We start from the raw sequence: 23,593 nt of genomic DNA, 5'->3' as shown, positions 1-23,593 counted from the left end.
AAAAAAAGCTATATAATAGGGACTTCTTTTTTCTTATTTCTATATACTGTCTTTTGTTGCTATAGTATGAGCTCACCACAGCCCAAAAGTGCATGAAGATCGTCGGAAAGGTAGGAGGGGTCTACGGAGGCCACAAAACAAAAGAGTGCAACACCAGTCTAATAAGGTGTTTTGTCTTTATAGGAGCAAAAGTCCTAAAAAAAGACAGTCGCAGAAGGAAAAGTCCCACCACCACTCAAAATCTCCGCATGCATCTGGGTCATGCACAGGACATAAACCCCAAGCAACGGGCAGTCCATGCCACAAAAATACTCAGACAACTAGGGCGGCAGAACCAAGTGCGACAAGAGGCCGTCCCGAAGGCCTCTGCTGGGCTTGTTCAGCACCATCCGCCCCTGAAAAGCTTGTGTGCGCAGAATGCATAAGAGATGTAGCCACAGGTAGAGAAACAGAGGCTTGTAGGATAAAGGACTATATTCAGGAGGCGGTGACGGAGAGTATGCAGGTGGTCGCAGGCGTAAGTTCCTCCGTGACTAAGCCTAGAGCCAAGAACGCATCTAAGCAGAAGCGAGACTCATCACCAGGGCTTGAAATATCTTCAGGAGATTCTTCAGACTCTGATGAACCGTCTGAATATTTGTTCGACTTCCAACTCATAGACCCTTACATTGTAGCAGTGAAGGAGGCCATAGACTGGGAACAAGACACTCAGCCTCCAGAAAAAGTTAAAAGATATTTCCCTAACTTGAAAAGGCAAGGGGCAACCTTCCCATTCATGACGGAGATCCGCTAATTATTCGATGAGGAATGGGGAAAGCCGGAAAGGAAGGCGAACATGCAAAATCGCTTTTTAAGATTATACCCATTTAACACCCCAGATACTGTCTTTTGGGAGTCACCTCCAGTGGTAGATGCGGCCTTGCAGCGCCTAGCAAGGCAGTTGTCCCTGCCATTGCAGGATTCTACAACCTTCAGAGACCCGATGGACAGACGCACAGACACAGATCTAAAAAAGATCTATTTAACTGCTGGAGCAGCTTGTCGCCTGGCCATAGCCCTAACCTCGATCTCCAGGGCTCTGAAGGTCTGGGTCATAAATATGGAGATGGCCCTGAAGTCTGCCGTAGAGATGGCCAGAATCATTTCAGCAATGGAGGAACTTAATCTCTCAGTCGCCTATTTGGCAGAATCCTCTATAGACCTAGTAAAACTGCTTGCAAGAATTATGACCTTTTCAGTAACGGAGAAAAGGGCCCTATGGTTACGCCATTGGGTGGCAGACAGTACCTCGAAACAGGCACTTTTGTAACATTCCATACAAGGGCAAGATCCTTTTTGGGGACACCCTGGAGAAAGCTATTAAACAAGCTACTGGAGGGAAGTCGGGTCTGTTACCACAGAGACCCAAAAGGAGACCGCAAACCGCTCGGTTAGGCCAATCAGAGTTCAGAAGGGCGCAGGAGGCCAGGCCATATAGACCAGGCCGAGAATATATAAGACCCCAATGGAAAGGCTCACAAAGCTCCTTTCTTCGGAACGTGAAGGCTAAGGCCATTCAGACCGCTAAGAAACCGGAGAAGTCCTTTTGACGGGTTGACCGCCCATCACCCCCAGGTGGGTGCCAGGTTGGCATCCTTTTGGAAGGTATGGGCGGAGAAGGTCAAGGACCAATGGGTCCAGAAAACAGTCAAGCGAGGGTACAAGATAATGTTTCAAGAAAAACCACTGGATATGTTTGTCCAGACAGAATGGCCACAAGATCAGAAGAAACGAAGGTGCTTGCAAGAATATGTGACCGAATTACTTCAGAAAGAGGCAATCTCGCCGGTTTCTCTAAAGCAGCAGGGAACAGGGATTTACTCCCCAATTTTTCTGGTGCCCAAAGCATCCGGAGATCTCAGACCGGTCTTAGACCTAAGATCTCTAAACCACTACATTGATCCCAAGACATTCAAGATGGAATCAATATTTACAATTATATCAATTCTGCAACCAGGGGACTGGCTAATATCAGTCAATTTAGCAGATGTCTACCTTCATGTCCCAATCAACAGGCATCACCAAAGATACCTGAGATTCATGGTAGCGGAAGATCATTTCCAGTTCAAATGTCTTTCCTTCGGAATCAGCACAGCACCTCAAGTCTTTTCCAAGATCTTGCTATTTACCATCGCTGTTATATTTTTGATGGGCATAAAAATTTTCCACTACTTAGATGACATCTTGGTAGTGGCCCGTGCAAGTGAAGAGTTAACAGCACAAGGCGAAGTGGTGCTGAAAATTCTATCCGAATTCAGCTGGATTAACAACAAGCAGAAGAGCCAGTTGATTCCCTCCCAAGAGGTGGAGTACCTAGGGCTTGTTTTCAACACAAGCAAAGGGCAGGTCTCGCTACCACATTGCAAGATAGCTGAGCTAGTAGCCTGCATGAACAGCGTGATAGAGTCCTCGTCGCTGTCAGCGAGGGACTGTATGATGCTTCTGGGAATGTTTACCGCAGCAACCCCAGCTGTTCCCTGGGCAAGATTCCATATAAGGGCATTCCAAACGTCATTTCTGAACCAGTGGGATGGCGTATCACTCCACCCAAAAATATTCATACCAAGGCGGATCCGCTATGGCTTGGCGTGGTGGATAGCGTCAGAAACTCTGTCACGGGGCATGCCTCTCAACCCAGGATATTGGATCCAAATAACCTCGGAAGCCAGTCTCAAGGCAAATGGAGCAGGAGGGATACCAGACACTCCAACCTTTTGGAGTTACAGGCAGTATACCTAGCCCTACTGGCATTCGAGAACCTGATTCAGGGAGCTCGGGTCAAGCTTATGTTGGACAACCGGACGGCGGTCGCTTATATAACCAATCGGGGAGGAACCAAGAGCTTACCGCTGCTGCAGTTGGCAACCGAGATATTCGCCTGGGCTGAGACACATGTGAAAGCCTTGGCAGCAGCGTACATTCCGGGCAGTCAAAACTACATAGCAGACCATCTGAGTTGGGATTTTCCCAACAAAAACAAGTGGGCACTCAACAAGGACTATCTGAAAACAATCTTCTACAGGTGGGGTACACCCTCGGTAGAGCTGATGGGGACCCCAGGGAATGCACAGGTACCCCAGTTTGTGTCAAGATTCCACTGCAACGAAGCACTAGCTCAAGATGTCTTCTCAATCCCGTGGGAATTTCCCCAAGTCTACGTTTTCCCACCGGTACCTGTGATAATGAAAACCCTATTAAAATTGCGAGGGAGAACGTCCATGCAATTGCAATCCTACCCTTCTGGCCACGAAGGCCATGGTTCCCAATGCTCCCGCAGATGGCGGCAGTTCCCCCAATTCTACAGCAGGACCAATGGTGTCACCCCAAACCAGGCAGATTGCAACTGACAGCATGGCTGTTGAATCAGCCAGACTGCAGTCTCAGGGCATTTCAGAGGAGGTAATCTTGACACTATTGAAGTCAAGAAGGGCCACAATTAATGCCACATACACCAGGATTTGGAGAAAATTTACAGCATTCACATTACAACAATATTTCTCCCCATTGTCCGCAAACATTGCGTGGGTGCTGGAGTTTTTACAGTCAGCTTTAAGTATGGGCTTAGCATACAACACCATAAAGGTGCAGGTGTCAGCCTTGTTTTGCTTCACAGGCCACAAATGGGCAGATGAGCTGCTAATAAAGCAATTTCTTAGAGCGGCCATAAGAATAAGACCATCAAGGAAGTCCCTGTTCCCAGCTTGGGATTTGGACATAGTGTTAAAAGCTTTGCTCCAACATCCATTCGTGCCAGCGGAGACATGCCACTATGGTTCCTGACAGTCAAGCTGATTTTCCTCACAGCCATAACTTCAGCAAGGACAGTTTCAGAGCTGGCAGCTCTATCTTGCAAAGATCCCCTTTGCATCATTCTCCCAGACAAAGTGATCCTAAGGCCCTCGCCAGCCTTAACCCCTAAGGAGGTTTCCAAGTTCCATGTAAATTGGGAGGCGGTCCTACCCAGATTCACGCAATCGCCGAGACAAGCGTGGTCAACTTATTTTGAACCTACTTAAACCGCTCTCTACAGATGCGTAAAACGGTAACCTTGTTCGTCCTGCCATCAGGACCTAGAAGAGGAGAAGCGGCATCAGCTAGAACCATAGCTGCCTGGATCACCAAGGTGATAAGCCTCACGTATGAGAAACCTTATTCTGATTTCACTGCACACTGGTAGCTTCTCAGTGTGACTCAGAAACTGCAGCAAGTCAGATTCAGCCTGTCTCATTTCCTGACTAGAGGAAGTCTAATATCATCTAGCCCTTTCCTACTCGGCCTTACAGTCCCTGGCTTTCGACTTTCATTCATTTGCTTTCAATTGTTTAATCATGGAGGCTCGGCATCACATGTAGGCATTATCTAGAGTAGTCTGCATGCAAATGCAGTCTGCCTAGGAACGCCTGCTCCTCCAGACTGGCATCCATCCATTAATTAATTTTAATATCTGCATAACTACTCCCAAGAGCCACTCCACTGCTTGCATCAGGCCTAGAGGCTTTAAAGCGGAGTTCTGCTTAAAAAAATTAATGAATTAATTAAAGTCAGCAGCTACAAATACTGCAGCTGCTGACTTTTAATAATCGGACACTTACCTCTCCCAGGGTCCAGAGATGCGGGCATACGAAGCCCCGCTTGTCTCCCCCTCCTCTCTGCGACTCTGTCATTGTAACTGCGCCGCAGAGCTGTACCCTGACTGGCCGGGCATTCATCTGGGACCTGTGATGTGTCCCATATGATTGTCGAGAGGGAGGTGGGAGAGGTGATCTCCCTTCTGGTGCCGTGGTGCGCCGGGAGGAAGTGGGAGCTGTAATCTTCTGCAAAGGGGGTATCCGCCCCCCCCCCCAAATGTGGCATGTCAGGGGGTCACGTCCCTTAAAGTGGAAGTTCCATTTTTGTCTGGAACTCCACTTTAAAGAGCAGTACTGATGCAGTGTGCTGTGATGTTTTCAGGAAACTATGTACAGCACCTTGCTAGCCCCTCCCACCAGCCATGATCTGTCTGCATTGCATAGAACAACACAAAGACCCAGTGATGATGTCACTGGTCATACAATAATGATAACTGAAAGGATTTATTTAAAAATGTTATTAGAAAGTTGAGGAGGGGGAAAGGAGGAACCAGGGAAGACAAAATATAAGCAGATTAATCTTCAGCTTTAAATGCTTTTTATATTTGTGCAGAGTTTAGCTTAAACATGAGTGTGACGTCTTCTGTTGGCAAGACTGCATGAGTCACCTGCATTATAGTCTTTATCTTAACCTTTAAAAAGTCAGCATCAGTTTTTAAACTAGTGGAATGTAATGGGGATGTATATATCATGTATATTTCTGCTGTTATTTTCTTATTCAAGCTAAAAAACTAAAAATTGAAGTAGACTTAGCATTAGATATATTTTTTTATGGTACGTGCATGCATATTAAGTAATGTAGAAAACATTCCTGATAATATTTAGTCTACATTTCTCATCAGAAGAGCAGACGCAGCTTCAGGCATTATCCAGGGTGAGTGTCTACTGTATTTTTAGGACTTAGGTTTCATGTACACGGGACATTGTTCAACCTCTCCTGAACGATTTAACCTGACAGCTAGAAACCGGTGTCTAAAAATGTCCGCTCAGCTGTGTTAACATGCCGCGTTTAGCTGCGCTTGCATCTAGAAGCTTTTTTTTTTTTATTGTTGATGGGGACAAGGGCCTCATCTCCACAATCCTTGCCCAGTGGTTGTGGGGGTCTGCGGGCAGGGGGGCTTATTGGAATCTGGTAAAGTGGCTATCCTATAGATGTAAAAGAAGCTTCTATAGTGTAGTATGTTGTAAAATAAAATCCATTTATTTACACAAACAAAGGTCAAGTACTCACATTTAAACATCACATATGTGTATTGCATCCAAACGAGCAACGGAGCTTGCGGCTAGAGCATCACTTCCGGTGTCCTGCATCCAACGACTTCATCTGGGATAAGTTAAGGGCAAAGGAAGTGTCTTTAAATAGCCAATGTTACAATGCTGGTCGGCCATTTTGTTGAAGAGCGTGCATTGAATAGATAGAAGCGGCCATTTTCCGAGGGATATTATATGGGGCTACAATCGCAGCCATGTTATCGCGGTTAAAACGGGACATAACATTGAGATGTCACGGTTCCTGATGATTTGTAACCAACGTGAATAGCTAGAAGGACATTCTCAATGACCAATTAAAAAATAAAATAATAATATAATAAGCAGACTCCATGGTGCCAAAAATTAGATTAAAATATAATGCCTATCATAGCAGCTGCATATTGGCAAATAATAACATTTAATGGATTAAAAAATAATTAATTTTTTTTATTTTAAAACCGAAGAGCTGAGCTTACTAAAACAGGAAGATGAAATATGATGTATATTGGGTGATGAATTAAAAAGGGGGACAGAGGGCTGGTATGCTGAAATGTCATAAAAAAGAGAGTGACATATACTAGGACTCCGGAAATGATGTCAAGCTGGGAGAAAATATACAATAAAGTATACAATAAAATAAAATATTAAATCCAATGTCGGACGCCATAAATTTCACCTAAAAACTACTTGTTAGGATGAAGAGAATCTAGAAGTTTAAAAATCACTAATAAAACAATTCAGGTGGAAATCTATATTAAGACCACGAGGCGTAAAAGTATCTAAAATAAAAATCCATTTTGATTCGAGTTGGCTGAGGGTTCTCACTTTATGCCCTCCCCTCCACTGTTTTTATAGGGTTCAATGCCCCACAACCTAAGATGTATTTTATCTTCCTGTTTTAGTAAGCTCACCTCCACGACACTTCCACAGATAAAAACACTTCTTTATTTCAAATCCATAAGGACAACAATATGACACACACGGTACATACTGGTCAGCAGACGCGTTTTACACTCTTGTGCTTAATCATTGTGAAACACGTCTGCTAACAGTATGTACAGTGTGTGTCATATTATAGTTCTTATGGATTTGAAATAAAGAAGTGCTTTTATTCCTGGAAGTTCTGCCAGCCTCTTCTTCCTTCTACATGCTCCTTTGGCCGCGGACCAGGCAGTCACCCGGGCTTGGAGTGGTGTCTCCACACATAATGTAAGGGGGCATTTTACTACTGACCATTCATGTGAGGGATTTCTATCATTTTGATCTGTGCATATTTTCTGGCCATTGCTATTATTTAAAAAAAAAATTATATTAAAGAAAACATTTTTGTTGGACAGAGCAGCCCTGGGTGTTAAATGCGACACATCCACCATTATTTTATTTTTTTATTCTTCTGTCCACAATTACTGTTCAAATGAATGTCCCAGGAGCTGTAAATGTAACTTTTTTTGTTGGCAGGCGTTTCCTGAGACCTTAAAGTTATTTCAAGGGATCCTCTTTGTTAAAAATAGTGCTCTGATACTGTCTCAAAGTCAGATCCTGCTTAGCAATTACAATTCTGTATAATTCCCATCACAACATTGCTATATTGATGGATATTATCCCAATAAAGATCTCAATGCTAATAGGAGCTGACAATTTATCATCAATGATGTTATACTCACTTGTATTTTGAAAGAAAACAAAAGCGCTTCCTAAAGCTTTGCTAACCAATCAGCTTCCAGAGCTTCCTCTGCAATACAGTCTTGTGTAAAATAACACTAGCAGACAACCACCCGCCCCCTCCTATGATAAACAAGCAGAGACAGGCACTTTACTTGTTTTTTTGTCAGATGCGGCGGTCCTGTATGTGAGCAGCATCCCCCAGAGCACGTTGCCATGGCGATGTTGCGGTCCTCCCATCTTTACTGAGTTTTAATTCCTGTCAAATGTTATTAGACTCTTGCATGTGATGGCAGAGCAGTAATTTCTGTTAATCTACTACACAGCAGAGAAATGTATTTCAGGGATCACCAACCACTGGGATCCTCCAGCATCCAATTTAATTATTGATTTGTGGAATGCATTTATGTGGAATGATTTAACGATATTAGAAGTTCCTATTTCTATAACACTGTGAGGTTATCAGCAGTAAACAAGGATTTTACAACACATGCAGCCAAATGGCTCTTCCCAAATCAATTTACTATTTCAAAGATTTACAAATTGGAAAAAAAAGTTGATAATCTTCTAGAGCTCTACATACACTGTATTAAAGGCCATGATTGGACCCGTCCTGTGTTGTGATGGGGCTCTTGAGTTGCTGCTGCACTTCGGGACATCTTCACACAGACTGCAGCCTGTGGGTTTAATCCAGTAGTTTACCATTATCTCGGTCCTTGGCTTACTGCCGGAATGATATTGCTGCAGTCTGTGCAATTACGTCAATGGATTGTGTACTCAACAGGCTTCCATTTGTCTACTATGTTTGCCCTTGAACAGAAGCAATTGTGGAACATGCATTTTATGCAATTCAATTAGCAGCACTATTTCTCATGCATTGATGACCAATTAGAGAATCTGTATAGGCTGTAGACTTTACATTTAAAGTAGAACTATAGACATAACTTTAGTTTTTTCATTTTGGACAGTGTAAAGGAGGGTTATTACCTCTGTTAAGTTTTTTATCGCCATCTGTGTCCCATTGAGGAGATTTACCTTCATTTCCTGTTCCATAGCGAAACAGGAAGTGAGAGGAAATCTCTGCAAATTAAGAGAATTCCTTGGGGATCCCCAGGTGACCGGAATTAGTGACCCTATTGCAAGGGTCCCCCACTATTACTTTTCTGGGGACAACCCAAAATTTGGGGTTTTCTATTACTTTCCTTTTCAATAATAATGGTAAACAGGACAAATAGAGAGGGGGGGGGGGGGCTCTCCATAATGAGGACACAGGCAACAATTAAACTTGTAAGCATTCTCAGAGGAGCTGACAGGAGGACTTTCAGGAGGCATAGTAAGTACGGGAATTGCAGCTTGCAGGCAGCAAGGTACCATGGGATATATAGTGCTTAGAAACTAAAAGTAAACGGCAGAGAAGAAGCTGCAAAGCATACTGGGAATCCAGGAAGCTGTGGAAAATGATAGCCAGCAAACGCAGCACTCACAACATGAAATATTTTTCAAAATTTATATTGTGTTGTCAAAAATAACTATTATTTTTATTGGCATTACAATGCCGATGTTATAAAATGAAAGTATATGATGCGACTATAGATCTCCTTTAAAATTGAAATGTATCATGTTTAAAAACAGTGTGGCTGTGTGGCTGTGCAGGGCTTCACCCACTCATAACTTCTGACACTATCACAAAGTATTTAGCTCACATAGGAGGCAGATAAATAAGCAAAGTTATTGCTGCAGTGAAGGCAGAACTTTTGTTTAAAAATATTAAACGATTTCAATTTAAACAGTATGCAGTTTTAATGGAAAAAACCTCAGACGGCAATCTCTGATAATGCCCTTCTTTGCCGCTGAAATTTGGGTAAATACAGTAGTCTCCCCCTTTTACCATAGAAGCGTGGCTCTGTATTGACCCTTGAATACAAATACTTATTCCAGATGACACAATACATTGATTCTAAAGGGAAATACAATTTTTTGATGTAATTGTCTTGCTTTTGCTGTCTCTCTATTTTAATGTTGATCTTCTCTAAAGCCATTATACAAAGCGCTGTACCTTAATAGAATATCTGGCCAAGTATTCATTGCCTGTTAGAATGTTATAGCTAAATGTTTATCTAGTGAAGCATGAAGAGAGCCAACAAGATTATGAGTAGAACATTTATTCTAAATAGATACATGCCCATATTGCTATTTCTTTTTTTATAGGTATCAGTGCTGCGATTTTTGAATTTTGAGTCCAGGGGAAAAACAAGTCATAGGATGTAATTAAGCTCCATGCATACTATTAGGGCTCATTTACATTTGTGTATGGGGGGAGGTAAAAACAGATGGTTTAGATGCGTTCCTACTGGCTCCCCTTAAGCTGCAAAGGCATCTGGAGGGAGATGTACTCATGCCACTCCCGCAATGTTTTTCTTCATGGCTCTGGCACGTTCAACAAGCTGTACTGCTGATGGACACAATGCCATTCAAGGGAATGAGGCTGTGCTACAACCGTGCTGCCTCTTCCCTGCCTGTCAAGGGCCGCCACTGTGGATTTGACTGTGGAAAGCACTGCCACGTGTAAACGTAGCCTCATGGAACTCTGATTTAACTGCCGTCTTGCAACATTTGCTGGACCCACATTTTATTACCTTGATGAAAAAGGTTCTCTTTTTTATAATGAATAATACCAGAATCCTCCAGTGTGCAGAACGATGTCTGTTATCAGTTGTAATGTTTTCTTTCTGTTATCGCATGTTTATTAGTCCCTACGCTTCCAAATTTCTGCATCAGAAAAATGTAAACAAGTAAATGTCTAAAGCAGAATCCTAATTTAGGCTGGAAATTCACTTAGCCCGGGTTCACACTGCTGTGGCTTCAAAGGCACGCAACTTTGAAGCCGAATCCCAGTGCAACAGTCTTCAACTCTTCTGGGAGGGCTGGCCAAAAAGGTTTAGGCGTGTGTCTATGGAAATGTTTGACCATTCTTGCAGTAGTGCATTTGTGAGGTCAGGCACTGATGTTGGGCGAGAAGGCCTGGCTTGCAGTCTCCGCTCTAATTAATTCCAAAGGTGTTCTATCGGGTTGAGGTCAGGCCAGTCAATTTTCTACATCCCAAACTCACTCATCCATGTGTTTATGGACCTTGCTTTGTGCACTGGTCCAATCATTTGGTGGATGGTGTGTGTTTTTTTTTTCTTCAGGGGTTGGGCTGGGCCCCTTAGTTCTGATGAAGGGAACTCTTAAGGCATCAGCATATTAAGACATTTTGGACATTTTGGCTCTTAAATTTGTGGGAAGAGTTTGGGGATGGCCCCTTCCTGTTCCAATATGACTGAGCACCAGTGCACAAAGCAAGGTCCATAAAGACATGGATGAGTGAGTTTGGGGTGGAGGAACTTGACTGGCCTGGGCAGAGTCCTGACCTCAACCCGATAGAACACCTTTGGGATGAATTAGAGCGGAGACTGTGAGCCAGCCCTTTTCGTCCAGCATCAGGGCCTGACCTCACAAATAGCTTTCTGGAACAATGGTCAAACACACGCGGACACACTCCTAAACCTTGTGGACAGCCTTCCCAGAAGAGTTAAAGATGTTATAGCTGCAAAGGGTGGGCCAACTCAATATCCAACCCTACGGACTAAGACTGGGATGTCATTAAAGTTAATTTGTGTGTTAAGGCAGGAGTCACAATACTTTTGACAATATAGGGCAGTGATGGCGAACCTTGGCACCCCAGATGTTTTGGAACTACATTTCCCATGATGCTCAACTACACTGCAGAGTGCATGAGCATCATGGGAAATGTAGTTCCAAAACATCTGGGGTGCCATGGTTCGCCATCACTGATATAGGGTATATATAAAAAAAAATTGCAAATGGCTAGCTAAGCCCTATAAATGTTTTGAATTATTAATATTTAATACTATCCTTTTGCCATCTGAAGAAATTGATGTATTCATTCCCATTCCCTCACAGGAAGTTAACTATAGGATCTATGTAGTTCTTCTTATGCAACAACTGGCCATGTAATAGGGAAGTCCTATCCCAACTCAATCTTCTCTCTGTCATACTCTTTTTATAGCCACTTGTTGCTTCTTTTAAAAAATGCAGCTGTCTTATCAAATCAGAAAAAGAAACAAAGGGCAGGATGTGGAAGGGCCACATACATTGTCCCTTGTAGTGATATTTTCTGCCTCTTATGTAAAGTTGGGGGCATAATGGCATGCTAAGAGGGAGGTGTGAAAAGGCTATAACTTCTGCACTGTGCAGGTGTAATAAAATTATAGTAAAATGGAACTGCTGCATTCCCTTTATTGTCTTGCTCGATTGTCAGATTTATTGTGAAGATGTACAAGCATATTTGTTAAAACTGAAAAGTTCTATAGAATTCCAGGTCTAGAGCTGTGCCTGGGCAGCAGCTGGGAAACCTACTGAAGAAGACACAAGTCACATTGGGTGTATTTATAAAAAAAAGCATAGCATTTTGTCCAACGAAACTGCTAGAACGAAAACCTGTGCAAAAAAAATAAAATGTTTTCAGGCTCTACAGGTCAAATGTTAGAGTGGTTTGGCAAAATACCATATTATGATTACTAGATGGAGCTAATGATCATAGGGAATAAATACTTTTTTTCTTTTGATTTTCAGCTCCACCAGTGGCCATAATGTCATATTTTCCTGATCCACTTTACTTTAGCCTGAGAACATTTGGTTTGACCCCATTCACACAAAACAAATGTGCCAGCAACTTCACTGGACAAATAGCTATGCACATTTTTAATAAATACACCCCAAGGTTTTGCAAGTATACTGTACATGCCTGCACTATTTGTAACCTGCAATTTTAAAGTGTTTGAAATAAAATAGTTCTGATATAAAGGAGAAGTACAGACAAAGCTTGTTTTTCTGTACTTCACCTGTGGAGCACTCCTGTTACCTATTTTCAGCAGATAGCCTGTTGTCAGCTGACATCACAGAGCTAGTCCAGGCTGGGGCAACATCACAATATGTTTGGGATCTGCCCACAACCCTGGACCAGCACCTGGCTTAGCCTCTCAGTGAGCCGCTAAGGGCCCAAGCCAGATGCTCCCACCACCTCCACAGTCCAGCGCTCCAGTGAGAGCGGGTTGGGGGAAGAAACAGTGCTGTTGACTGACAGTCACCAGATCTCTGCTCACGGAGCTCTGAGAACGGAGCAATCAATGGTCTTCGATCATTTGGCCCTCAGTCTTTAGGCCGGTGAGGGACAGATGCAGCATCGCAGTGATGCTTCATCCACCAAGGTAAGTGTGATGTTTGAAAAAAAAGCTATGCAGTGGAACCTTGGAATACGAGCAGAATCCGTTCCAGGGGAATGCTTGCAATCCAAAGCACTTGCATATCAAAGCAAGTTTCCCCATAGAAGTCAATAATGGAAACTAAGATAATTTGTTCCGCATTGACTTCTATTGCATGCAATACCGCATGTGGTCAGAGGTGGGGGGGCGAGGGAGAGCCTCGGAAATACTCGGACAGCTCAGCTGAACTCGGAAAGCCTTGGAAAGGATCGGGAACGGGAATTTCCTAGTGTTTCAGAGTATTTCCGAGTGATTCTGAGTATTTCCCAACGGCTCAGAGCAGCTCAGAACTGTCCCGACTGTCACCGGCGCCCCCACACCTCTGGCCAAATGCGGTACTGCATACCCAATTCGCTTTAATTCTGCTCATTTTGCATGACAACACTGGCAAACTGAGTCAGAATTAAAAAAAAAAAGTTGCTCGTCTTTCAAAACGCTCGTTAACTGTGTTACTGGTTAACCAAGGTTCCACTGTACTTCTCTTTTAACTCAATAATTTGAACCAGTTTTTACTAACCCTGTGTGTGTATTCTACCATTTACATAGAAAATGTTCTTTCTATTCTTGCTTCTCTAGAAATGAAAGCTTTGGCTGAGCTGATTGGTCCATACGGGATAAAATTCCTGAGTGAGAACCTCATGTGGCACGTAACATCACAGATTGCAGAGCTAAAGGTAACGATTTCACTGTTTTAAAGACAATCAGGCAACGTCTTTTTAGGATTTATGCTTAGAGTAAATTGCTATGAATGAACACCTGAATGAAAGAAGTAAAATATATAGAAGCTCTGTCTGCTTCTTAAAGATCTAATAATGGCACTGCTGTAATAATTATAAAGAGCTGTTCTACAAAAGCTTGTGGAAACCTGTGGTTTGTCTTCTTCCTGTGCTGCTGCCAAACCCATTTCATACTCTGTATTTTTCTTAGCTTTGTCCTCATGCTGCCTGTAAAAAATAGGCTTATATATAATATTGCTCAGACTCAGAGCGGTGGAAAACTAGATTAGCTCATTGCATTTATTTAACAATGACTTTGCATTGTTCTGACTGCCCTAAAATGATGAATAGTGAAATCAGGTTGACTAGTAGGTACACAGTGTACCCTTTCTACAGCCCTTCTTTTAAAATATATGTATACATTTTTGTTAGTTGTGTGCACATATTTAATCTAGAAGCTGTTATATACAAACTAGGGCTTTATACACACTTTGGATTTTTAACCATGCTGTAGACAAAGCTGTATCATTATGGTAACTGGTAGAACATTAAAAAGATAGAAGTCAGCCTAAGAAACAACTATTCCAAAATATAAAGTAAATGGTTAATGTCCAAAATATTGAGAAATCATCTAGGAAAAGACCTTAATCAAATTTTTAAAAATGTGGTGACGTCAGGCTTGTGGCCTTCGGAAAAAGAAACATATGTTGCTGCAGGGATACATAGGTGTCCCTGTCAATTTTACTTTATATTGCAGGTAGGGAGAGTTTCAAGCTTCTTTTGCTATATTTTCATCTAATCATGCAATTAACACCCCTCCTGTCTCTGGGTTGCTACATCACTTCTCCACCTTTTCTATAAAGGGAGCCATGGTTCCTGCCCTAAGCGGTTCTTCTGGTATGGACTACAAACATGTCTGCATCTCTTCATCTCCATTACATGGGGGGCAGTGCAATTAGTTGTTTACATAAGATAGATGGCACAGAAAATATTCTTTGGTGCAGCTCACGAGAAATGACAAGGACACTGCATTTCTCAACAGGTAATTTCTTATATGACTTTTGTACATAGGAAGGTCTTGACCCTAGCTCCCAACTGTTCCTGATTTTGAAGGACTGTCCCTGATTGGAACAAAGTCCCTCTGTCCCTCTTTTCTCCTTTGCATGTATTTGTCCTACATTTTGGTCTGATCTATATAGTTGTATATAAAATTAACGATTTATCTTTCAAAAAGTGTTTCCCAATGCTAAAGATTTCATCCAATTTCTAAATTGCTGCATTTGTCAATTTCAAAAGCCAATATAAAGGAATAGTAGTGGTAAAAAAAAGTACTTTTGGGCTTATCTAATCATTTTTTTTTTTTTGGAAAAGCACCACAAAATGACATTTCTAAAGGAACAAATGTAATTTAAAATTGCTCACAGCTGTAATGTATTGCCAGATCCCAGCAATATACATAAAAAATCATTTAAAAAAACAGTGTGTGTTCCCCCCAGTCCATAACAGGCCCTTCGGGTGTAATATGAATATTAAGGGGAACTACACACCAATTTTATGTTTTAAGAAAAAGCAAAAAATTGAATGGGCCCCCCCCCCATCCATACCAGGCACTTCGGGTCTGGATGGGGGGGGGGGGACGGACGGACGGACCCATACCGTCTTTTTCTTAATTCTGTCATAGGGTTCTCCTTAACCACTTCAATACACTATATTATATATTGTGCACTGTACTATATACCCTGTGCTGTATTATATATATACTACAATACTACACTGAGGGAACTATATACTCTGAACTGCAGTATATATATATATATATATATATATATATATATATATATATTATACGGGCTGCACTATATATTCTGCTGAAAAATTGGACCTTAGGTGTTGGTGGTGGCAGAACACTGTAACCCCTCACAGTTACTCTTGTTGGGTGCAGGAATGGTCCCTGCTCTTAAATATCATTTCAGAGGCTGTTTGCCCTCTTTCAGTGGCCTGTGAATGTCTGCCTCTCCTTAGAGTAGAGGCCTTCCGGATACGATGAATATTTTTTGTTTAACACTGCACTACACTGTATTATATAGTGTGTACACCACCTGCACTATATTATCTACTGTACACTGCTGAATGCACTGTATATATAGGCTATACAAATATATATTTGTGTAAATATTTTATTATATCTTTTCATATGACAACACTTTGCTACAATGTAAAGCAGTGGGTGTACAGCTTGTATAACAGTGTAAATTTGCTGCCCCCTCAAAATAACTCAACACACAGCCATTAATGTCTAAACCATTGGCAACAAAAGTGAGTACACCCCCTAATTGGGCCCAATTAGCCATTTTCCCTCCCCGGTGTCATGTGACTAGTAAACATGTTGGGTTTGCTGAAGACAAACAGACTAAGCACATGGATTGCTGGAACTATGTCCTTTGGTCTGATGGGACCAAGATAAACTTATTTGGTTCAGATGGTGTCAAGCGTGTGTGGTGGCAACCAGAAGGGGAGTACAAAGAAAGACAAGTGTGTCTTGCCTACAGTCAAGCATGGTGGTGGGAGTGTCATGATTTAGGGCTGCATGTGTACTGCCGGCACTGGGAAGCTACAGTTCATTGAGGGAACCATGCATGCCAACATGTACTGTGACATACTAAAGCAGAGCATGATCCCCTCCCTTCAGAGACTGAGCCGCAGGGAATTATTCTAATATGATAATGACCCCAAACACACCTCCAAGAGGACTACTGCCTTGCTAAAGAAACTGAGGGTAAAGGTGATGGACTGGTCAAGCATGTCTCCAGAACTAAACCCTATTGAGCATCTGTGGGGCATCCTCAAATGGAAGGGTGGAGGAGCGCAAGTTCTCTAACATCCTCCAGCTCCATGATGCCATCATGGAGGACTGGAAGAGGACTCCCGTGGCAACCTGTGAAGCTTTGGTGAATGCCATGCCCAATAGGGTTAAGGCAGTGCTGGAAAATAATGGTGGCCACACAAAATATTGACAATTTGGGCCCAATTTGCACAGTTTCACTTAGGGGTGTACTCACTTTTGTTGCCAGCGGTTTAGACATTAATGGCCATGTGTTGAGTTATTTTGAGGAGACAGAAAATGTACACTGTCTATACAAGCTGTACACTCACTACTTTACATTGTAGCAATGTGTAATTTCTTCAGCATTGTCACATGAAAATATAATAAAATATTTACAAAAATGTGAGGGGTGTACGACTATATATATATATATATATATATATATATATATATATATATATATATATAGTGGGACAGAAGAGCAAGAGGGTACAGTGATGGAGCAGATTTGCAGGAGGTATAGTGGTGGGAGGGATGAAAAGGGGGTTCAGTGGTGGGACAGAAAAGCAGGGAGGTACAGTGATGGGGCAGATGAGCATGGGGTTACAGTGGTGGGACAGATGAGCAGGGGGGGTTCAGTGTTGGAGCAGAGGAGAAATGAGGTACATTGGTGGGACAGATGAGCAGGGGGTTACAGTGGTGGGGTAGATGTGCAGAGGGGTGCAAAGGAGAAAGGAGTTACAGCAGTGGAACACATGAGCAGGGGGTTACAGTGGTGGGGTAGATGTGCAGAGGGGTGCAAAGGATAAAGGAGTTACAGCAGTGGAACACATGAGCAGGGGGTTACAGTGGTGGGGCAGAAGAGCAGGGAAAACAGAGGTGGGACAGATGTGCAGGAGGTAAATTCTCGTGGGGCAGATGAGAAAGGGGGTTACAATGGTGGGGCAGATTAGCAGATAAGTTCAGTGTTAAGACAGCTGAGAGGAGGGTTCAGTGGCAGAGCAGATGTGCATGGAGGTACAGTGGTGCGGCAGATGAGAAAGGGGGAACATTGGTGGGGCAGATGTGCAGGGGGTTACAGCGGTGAGACAGAAGAGCAGGGGGTTACAGTGGTGGGACAGATGAACAGGGGGGTACAGCGCTGTCCAAAAAATTGTTCAAATGATCAAAAGGCTCTGCTGGCGTCTCCAACTCCAGTACCCCTTTCTCAGATCGTCTCACGTTCCAACATAATCATTTAGTAGGAAAAAAAGAGAAAGGCTCCCATAGCGTAACTCCATATAAAATTTTAATCCGAACGTAATAAAATAAAGTAACAAACTCACAGATTTCCAGCTGAATACAAGCGTGTGTATAATCTCGAGCCGGCCGGCTCTCTCCTATTTACATGGTCCTCTTCCTTTTTCTAGAGTGGGTTTACTACTCAATAGTTAAGATAGGGGCGAACGATCAACATTGCCCTGTTTCAAAATGGCAGATTAGGAGCTGTAGCCAGGAGCTTGGAAGTTGGCGGTTACGTTCTTTGCCAGTGAGTATTTATGGCGGTGGATCAGCGCGCCGCCCGTACCCCAGGAAGAAGTCATTTTTGACGAAACGACGTAGGGTGAGCGGCGTGCTGACGTCACCGCCATTCCCCATTGACCAGGAAGGGCGGGCAGTGTAAATAGGAGAGAGCCGGCCGGCTCGAGATTATACATACGCTTGTATTCAGCTGGAAATCTGTGAGTTTGTTACTTAATTTTATTACGTTCGGATTAAAATTTTATATGGAGTTACACTATGGGAGCCTTTCTCTTTTTTTCCTACTAAATGATTATGGTGGAACGTGAGACATCTGATCTGAGAAAGGGGTACAGGAGTTGGAGACGCCAGCAGAGCCTATTGAAGGGACCAGGAACGATCGTTTTTGTTTGCAAGCTTGTATGATCTCCCTAAAAAGAGATCTTGTCAGCTGGTAAGCCTTACTGAATCTGTTGGTGGATGAACCTCTCTCTCTGGGCGCACCTGCTATATACGTGAAGGGTGTTTTATGGAGTCACTTTAATGGACTGAAATTCATCTCCTTGTGTCTCTCTCCCTCCTTTTTTGGACTGTTTATCTGTTTTAATTTTGAGTAATTTTTGCACTTTTTATAGTCACAAATACTTTTCAGTATTTAAAAACAGGATATAATATGTCACAGGATTATTCTGGTATTTTATAAGTTCTAGCGCAGCTGTATTTTTGGGTACAGAGGTGGGTCAGATGTGCAGGGTAGTACAGTGACAGGGCAGATGTGCAGGGGGTTAGAGTGGTGGATCAGATGAGAAAGGGGGTACATTGGTGGGTCATATGAGAAAGGGGGTACATTGGTAGGGCAGATGAGCAGGGTGGTACAGTGGTGGGGCAGATTTACAGGGGATTACAGTGTTGGGGCAGATGAGCAGGGGGTACAGTGGTGGGGCAGATGTGCAGGGTAATAGAGTGGTGGGGCAGATGTACAGTGGTGGGGCAGATGAGCAGGGGGGTACAGTGGTGGGGCAGAGGAGCAGGGTGGTACAGTGGTGGGGCAGATGAGTGGGGGTAAAGTGGTGGGGCAGATGAACAGGCAGGTACAGTGGTGGGGCAGATGAGCAGGGGAGTACAGTGGTGGGGCAGAGGAGCAGGGTTGTACAGTGGTGGGGCAGAGGAGCAGGGGGGTACAGTGGTGGGTCAGATGAACAGGCGGGTATCGTGGTGGGGCAGATGAGTAGGGGGTACAGTGGCGGGGAAAATGAGCAGGGGGGTACAGTGGTGGGGCAGATGAGCAGGGGTGTGCAGTGGTGGGGCAGATTTACAGGGGGGTACAGTGGTGAAACAGATTTGCAAGGGAGACAGTGATCTGAGGTATGAAGGTATGAGGTATGAAGGTGCATGAATTGGGGCTGATCTGAGATGTGAGAGTGCAGGGTGTACTTTATAAAAAATCCCTTTTGTGATTGAGAGTGTGAAGTTGACATTTTCTTGTTACAAAATCGGCACGCTCAATTTCCTTGAAAACATTTTTTGGCACACTGTGCTCAAAAGGTTGCCTACACCTGCTCTAAGTAATATCACTCAAGGTAGACTCTTGACTACGTATTCCTGGCTCGAGGTGCTAATGCCAAGCAGGATTTGTCAGCTCCCCAGAATTCCCAAAAGAGTACAATGTTGCAAATCTGAAATTTTCAATCATTTAAAAGATTTTATTGTTTGTAACGGATGACACCTCCTGCCAGACTCTGATCCACCTCAATAATTAAGCTGCTAATGGTGTCAAAGGCATTGGAGGAGAAGGATCGAAGTTGGTGTGAGGTGTCATCCTCCATTAACAATAAAGATTATTGAATGAAAAAAAAATGGACTGAAGCGGTGGGGAGCTATTGCAGACCTTCCAGAATTTTCACCCTGACTTTTTATATCGGTGAAATGAATAAACAGCAGCTGTATATTAAAATGCATAAAACATTTGAATAGCGGAGGTGTAAAATGTTTGTTTTTAGTAACATTGTCTAAAGATGTTTTATTTTCTTGTCTTACCATTTCTTTGCCTGAGGCACTTTAGAAAGCATTGGGCTAACAGTTGAGTGAAAATGCTGGAGAGCATCAAAATGAATTTGAATTTGCTTGTAACTTTGAAAAATGCTTCATTCAGAATGGTGACATACTGTACATAGCCAATGTGTTTCTTTTTACAAACAAGTAATAATTCTTAGAAGGTGATGTTTCTGTTTTTATACTTTTTTGATAGCTGTAGCTAAAAATGTACCCCAAGGAAAGCAATTTAACGTGTCCTTTTTTTTTTTTCTTTACCTATTATTTGTCATGTGACATTTTCAATTTGTTCTGTAACGCATTTAGAGTAATGCCGTGATACAAAAGACAAAGGTTGTCTGCCAGTGAATGTGGCAACATCTTCATAGCAGGGGCAGCAGATCAATAGACTGTAAACATTTTAGAGATTACAATGGAAGATCAATAGCCTGCTGCATTTTTTCTAATCACAAATGGAGGATTAATAGAATGTTTTATTTCATTACGACCTGAAAAGACATGTCAATAAGATAAGCTAGTGTCATTTGCAAAGTATAAGGTGTTTTACTATTTTGAAGTGATGCTATGTAGTGCTACTGCTACAGTTGTATACCTGTTGTACACACAACACAACAAATGATTTAAAAATAATTTAAAAGTGCATGTAAACCCTAACAATTAAGTTCTCTTAAGCCCCATACACACTATCAGATTGTCTGCTGAGTTTTTCCTTCAGATTTACCAAAACCATATAATATGAGGTCAAACCTTAGGAGTTTCAATGTGTATGCAATCAGGCAGGCCCTTCTACTACATGGTTTTGGTAAATCTGAGGGAAAAACTCAGCAGACAATCTGATAGTGTGTACGGGGCTTAACTTTACTCCCTTTTGTTCTGTACAAGCGATATGTAGTGCATCCCCTAAGGAGCCGCTGATAAAAAGAGATCCCCCACCCTGCACAGCCTGGCACAGCACATTTTCACAACACATTTGAGGCAAGGAACAGTCCAGTGCTTTGTTTTCTATTTTTATTAGGGGGTTTAACTTGGCTAGGGAGAAGGGTAAAATGGAATGCCCACTTGACTGTAGCAGAACTTTTCAGGGACAAACTTCTTCTGTACAAGCTATTTACACTTCTCAGCTTCCTCCAGCACACCCCACTTGCTTGAAGCACTACGACTCCCAGGACCAGCTGGCACTATTAGATTGGTAGCAAACGCCCTTTACAGGCAAGTACTGTGGTCCCCTTGTTTGTGAAGCAAAGTCCCAGTGCCCAGCTGTCCTTTCTGTGGTTACTGATCCCAGCACCACCTCTTCAGGCGCTGCCAGCCCACCTGGCTGCAGCTACCTCTTTCTCCAGCCCTCTTGGCTAAACAGTCCACAGTCCTCCCAGACTGACTCTGCATCCATCTCAGCCTGCTCTCACGCAGTCCTCTCAGGCTACATCTCAGTCCTCCCCGACTGTAACACTCACCAGCCCATATGGCTGTCTTCCTCCCTGGAGATTTGCCCAGCAGTGTTCTACTCCTGCTCTCCTTCTCCTGCTCCCATGCATACGGTCAGGACAACTTTCTGTGTCGTGGAGAGGGTCTCTTCCGTACCCGAGCTCTAACCCCCCCCCCCCAGACTAGGGGGTTGCCCCCAATGGTCTCCAACAGTCTCCTAACACTTCATCTCCAGCTTCCACCCGAACACCACTGCCCCAGCTGGGTAGACCCAGAGTGTTTGAGGGGGCCTGCCCCCTGCCAACCCATCTGTTAGGGATTGGCCAGGGCCCTCAGAATACTCCAGACAGCTCCTCCTTATCTCCACTTCTATTCTTCTGGAAGTTCCAGAAGTGGGGAGGGGGGGGGGGGGGTCTGTGCATCATTCAGCTCTCCCTGAGTCCTACACTAACAAAAAACCTATTCTAGCACACTAGAGGGTTCTACAGATATATTTTGGATTTTCAGGGTGAGTTTGAGGTAAATATGGGGGTTCAAGGTTTGAAGATTCATCAATATTCAAGATGAAATTTGCTAGACTGAATATTACTGCCCTGCTTGACCTTTCAATTGTGGTCAGCAGGGTTGGAATGGCTAATAATGAAGGACCCTCACTATCAAAGGGGTGGGCTGCCAGCAGCTATTTGTCACTGTGTTTGGAGAGAAGACCTATACTGTGCTGTATTGCATCAAATGACTGTGGATTGCAGTGTGGTGGGCTACATATTATGTTGTACTCCCGGGGTTCACAGTTCAGAGACCCAAGAATCTATTTTAGGACTACCTTTTTATTTTGTTTTTTATTTTTATTTTATTATGTCATGTTTAACCATATGTTTTATTTTCTGTTAGCTTAAAAAATAGGTTGAGGTTTAGAGCTACACAGTTTTTTTAATTATTTTGGTAGGCATGTTTTATTTTATTTTCTCTTGCTACAACCTTTGTATTATTGGGGTCTGCAGCATATACTTGTTGCTGATGCAAGCAAAACTGTCCTATGTTTGCAGCATGTCATCACATACTTGTGTGTAAGATAGTGTGCATCACAGCATCGTATGTTGACCGCCTCCAGGTTGCCAAAGCTACCATAAAATTTTGGCAATCCCCGTAATTTAAAATAAAAATAAAAAACAGAGGTATAAAGTGAGAGTCCGGGGTTCTGTAAGTGAAGGTAGTATGGACTGGCTGAATATATAGCATACAAGCATTTACGAACAAGCATAAAGAAGAAAGAGAACATTATATTTAGACATATATAGAGGGAGAGGCATGTTGTACTGATTGCCAGCCCAAAGTAGGAGAAATTATATTGCAGTTTCCACCGCATTTTGCACATACTGGTGTAAGAGGTGCAAATATACGACATATAGGTCATGTGCGCTATTTAAAATTATATAAAAAAAAAATGTTCATAGATTTTGATAAAAGTAACAAAATTTTCTTTTTTTAATAGAAAACAATTCCCTCTGGGCGATCAATGTATATTGCAAAGATTTTAACAAATTTTGTTCCTACCCATTTCTGCTCTGAGGAAAAAAAGTTTGTCCTTTGTGAATACTATTTCTGAATGGGAGTTACTAATTATTTTTAATCAGCTTGTGCACTTTCAGGGATTTTATGAGAAAAGTTGCAATGTCTGCATCCCTTTAGAAGTGATTAACCCTTAGGGAGTATTTCATCAAAAACTTTTATTGCAGAGGATACCTAAAACCTGACTTGTACTTTAGTGAAGAGTACTTCACCCAGGCAGGAAATTTAATTTCTGAGGGCTTTTCTAAATACCTCCAGGTGGCAATACAGCAATCCAGTGTCCTTGTTACTATCTGTCTACTCTACCTGTGATTCACTGAAATATCAAGCAGTGTGCTCTGCCCTGTCTAGTTCTTTTCTGCTGGACTACAGAACACCTGTAGTCCTAAAACACTTAGGGCATATGACAGAGGCCTAACTAGAACCTTCAGGGCCCCGGTGCAAGACTTCTGCTGATTCACCTTTGAGACAGAGAAACGGGATTGAGGACACAGCCCTCAATCGCCTTCTCTGCAGCCTCAGCTGCACAGAATGAAGGGACAGGAATACCTCTGTACAGAGCCTCCCATTTACAAACTGAAGCATAGTAAACACTTATTGATC

The 23,593-nt window shown here is 42.8% G+C and overlaps 1 protein-coding gene across 2 annotated transcripts in view; it reads left to right on the top strand.

The window, feature by feature from the left end:
• Positions 1-23,593, top strand: part of NCKAP1L (NCK associated protein 1 like) — a 311,632-nt gene that overhangs the window by 138,351 nt on the left and 149,688 nt on the right. For both annotated transcript variants that reach the window (XM_077483779.1, XM_077483778.1), the window contains exon 23: positions 13,481-13,578. In XM_077483779.1, coding sequence (XP_077339905.1) covers positions 13,481-13,578 — 98 coding nt within the window. The remainder of the gene's footprint in view (positions 1-13,480; positions 13,579-23,593) is intronic.

This window comes from Lithobates pipiens, unplaced genomic scaffold (genome assembly GCF_037356315.1).
Source record: "Lithobates pipiens isolate NorthernLeopardFrog02 unplaced genomic scaffold, aLitPip1_a1.2 Scaffold_16, whole genome shotgun sequence".
NCBI classification, from domain to species: domain Eukaryota; kingdom Metazoa; phylum Chordata; class Amphibia; order Anura; family Ranidae; genus Lithobates; species Lithobates pipiens.
The sequence above is the reverse complement of the archived record's forward strand: the minus strand, read 5'-3'. Positions and strand labels throughout refer to the sequence as shown.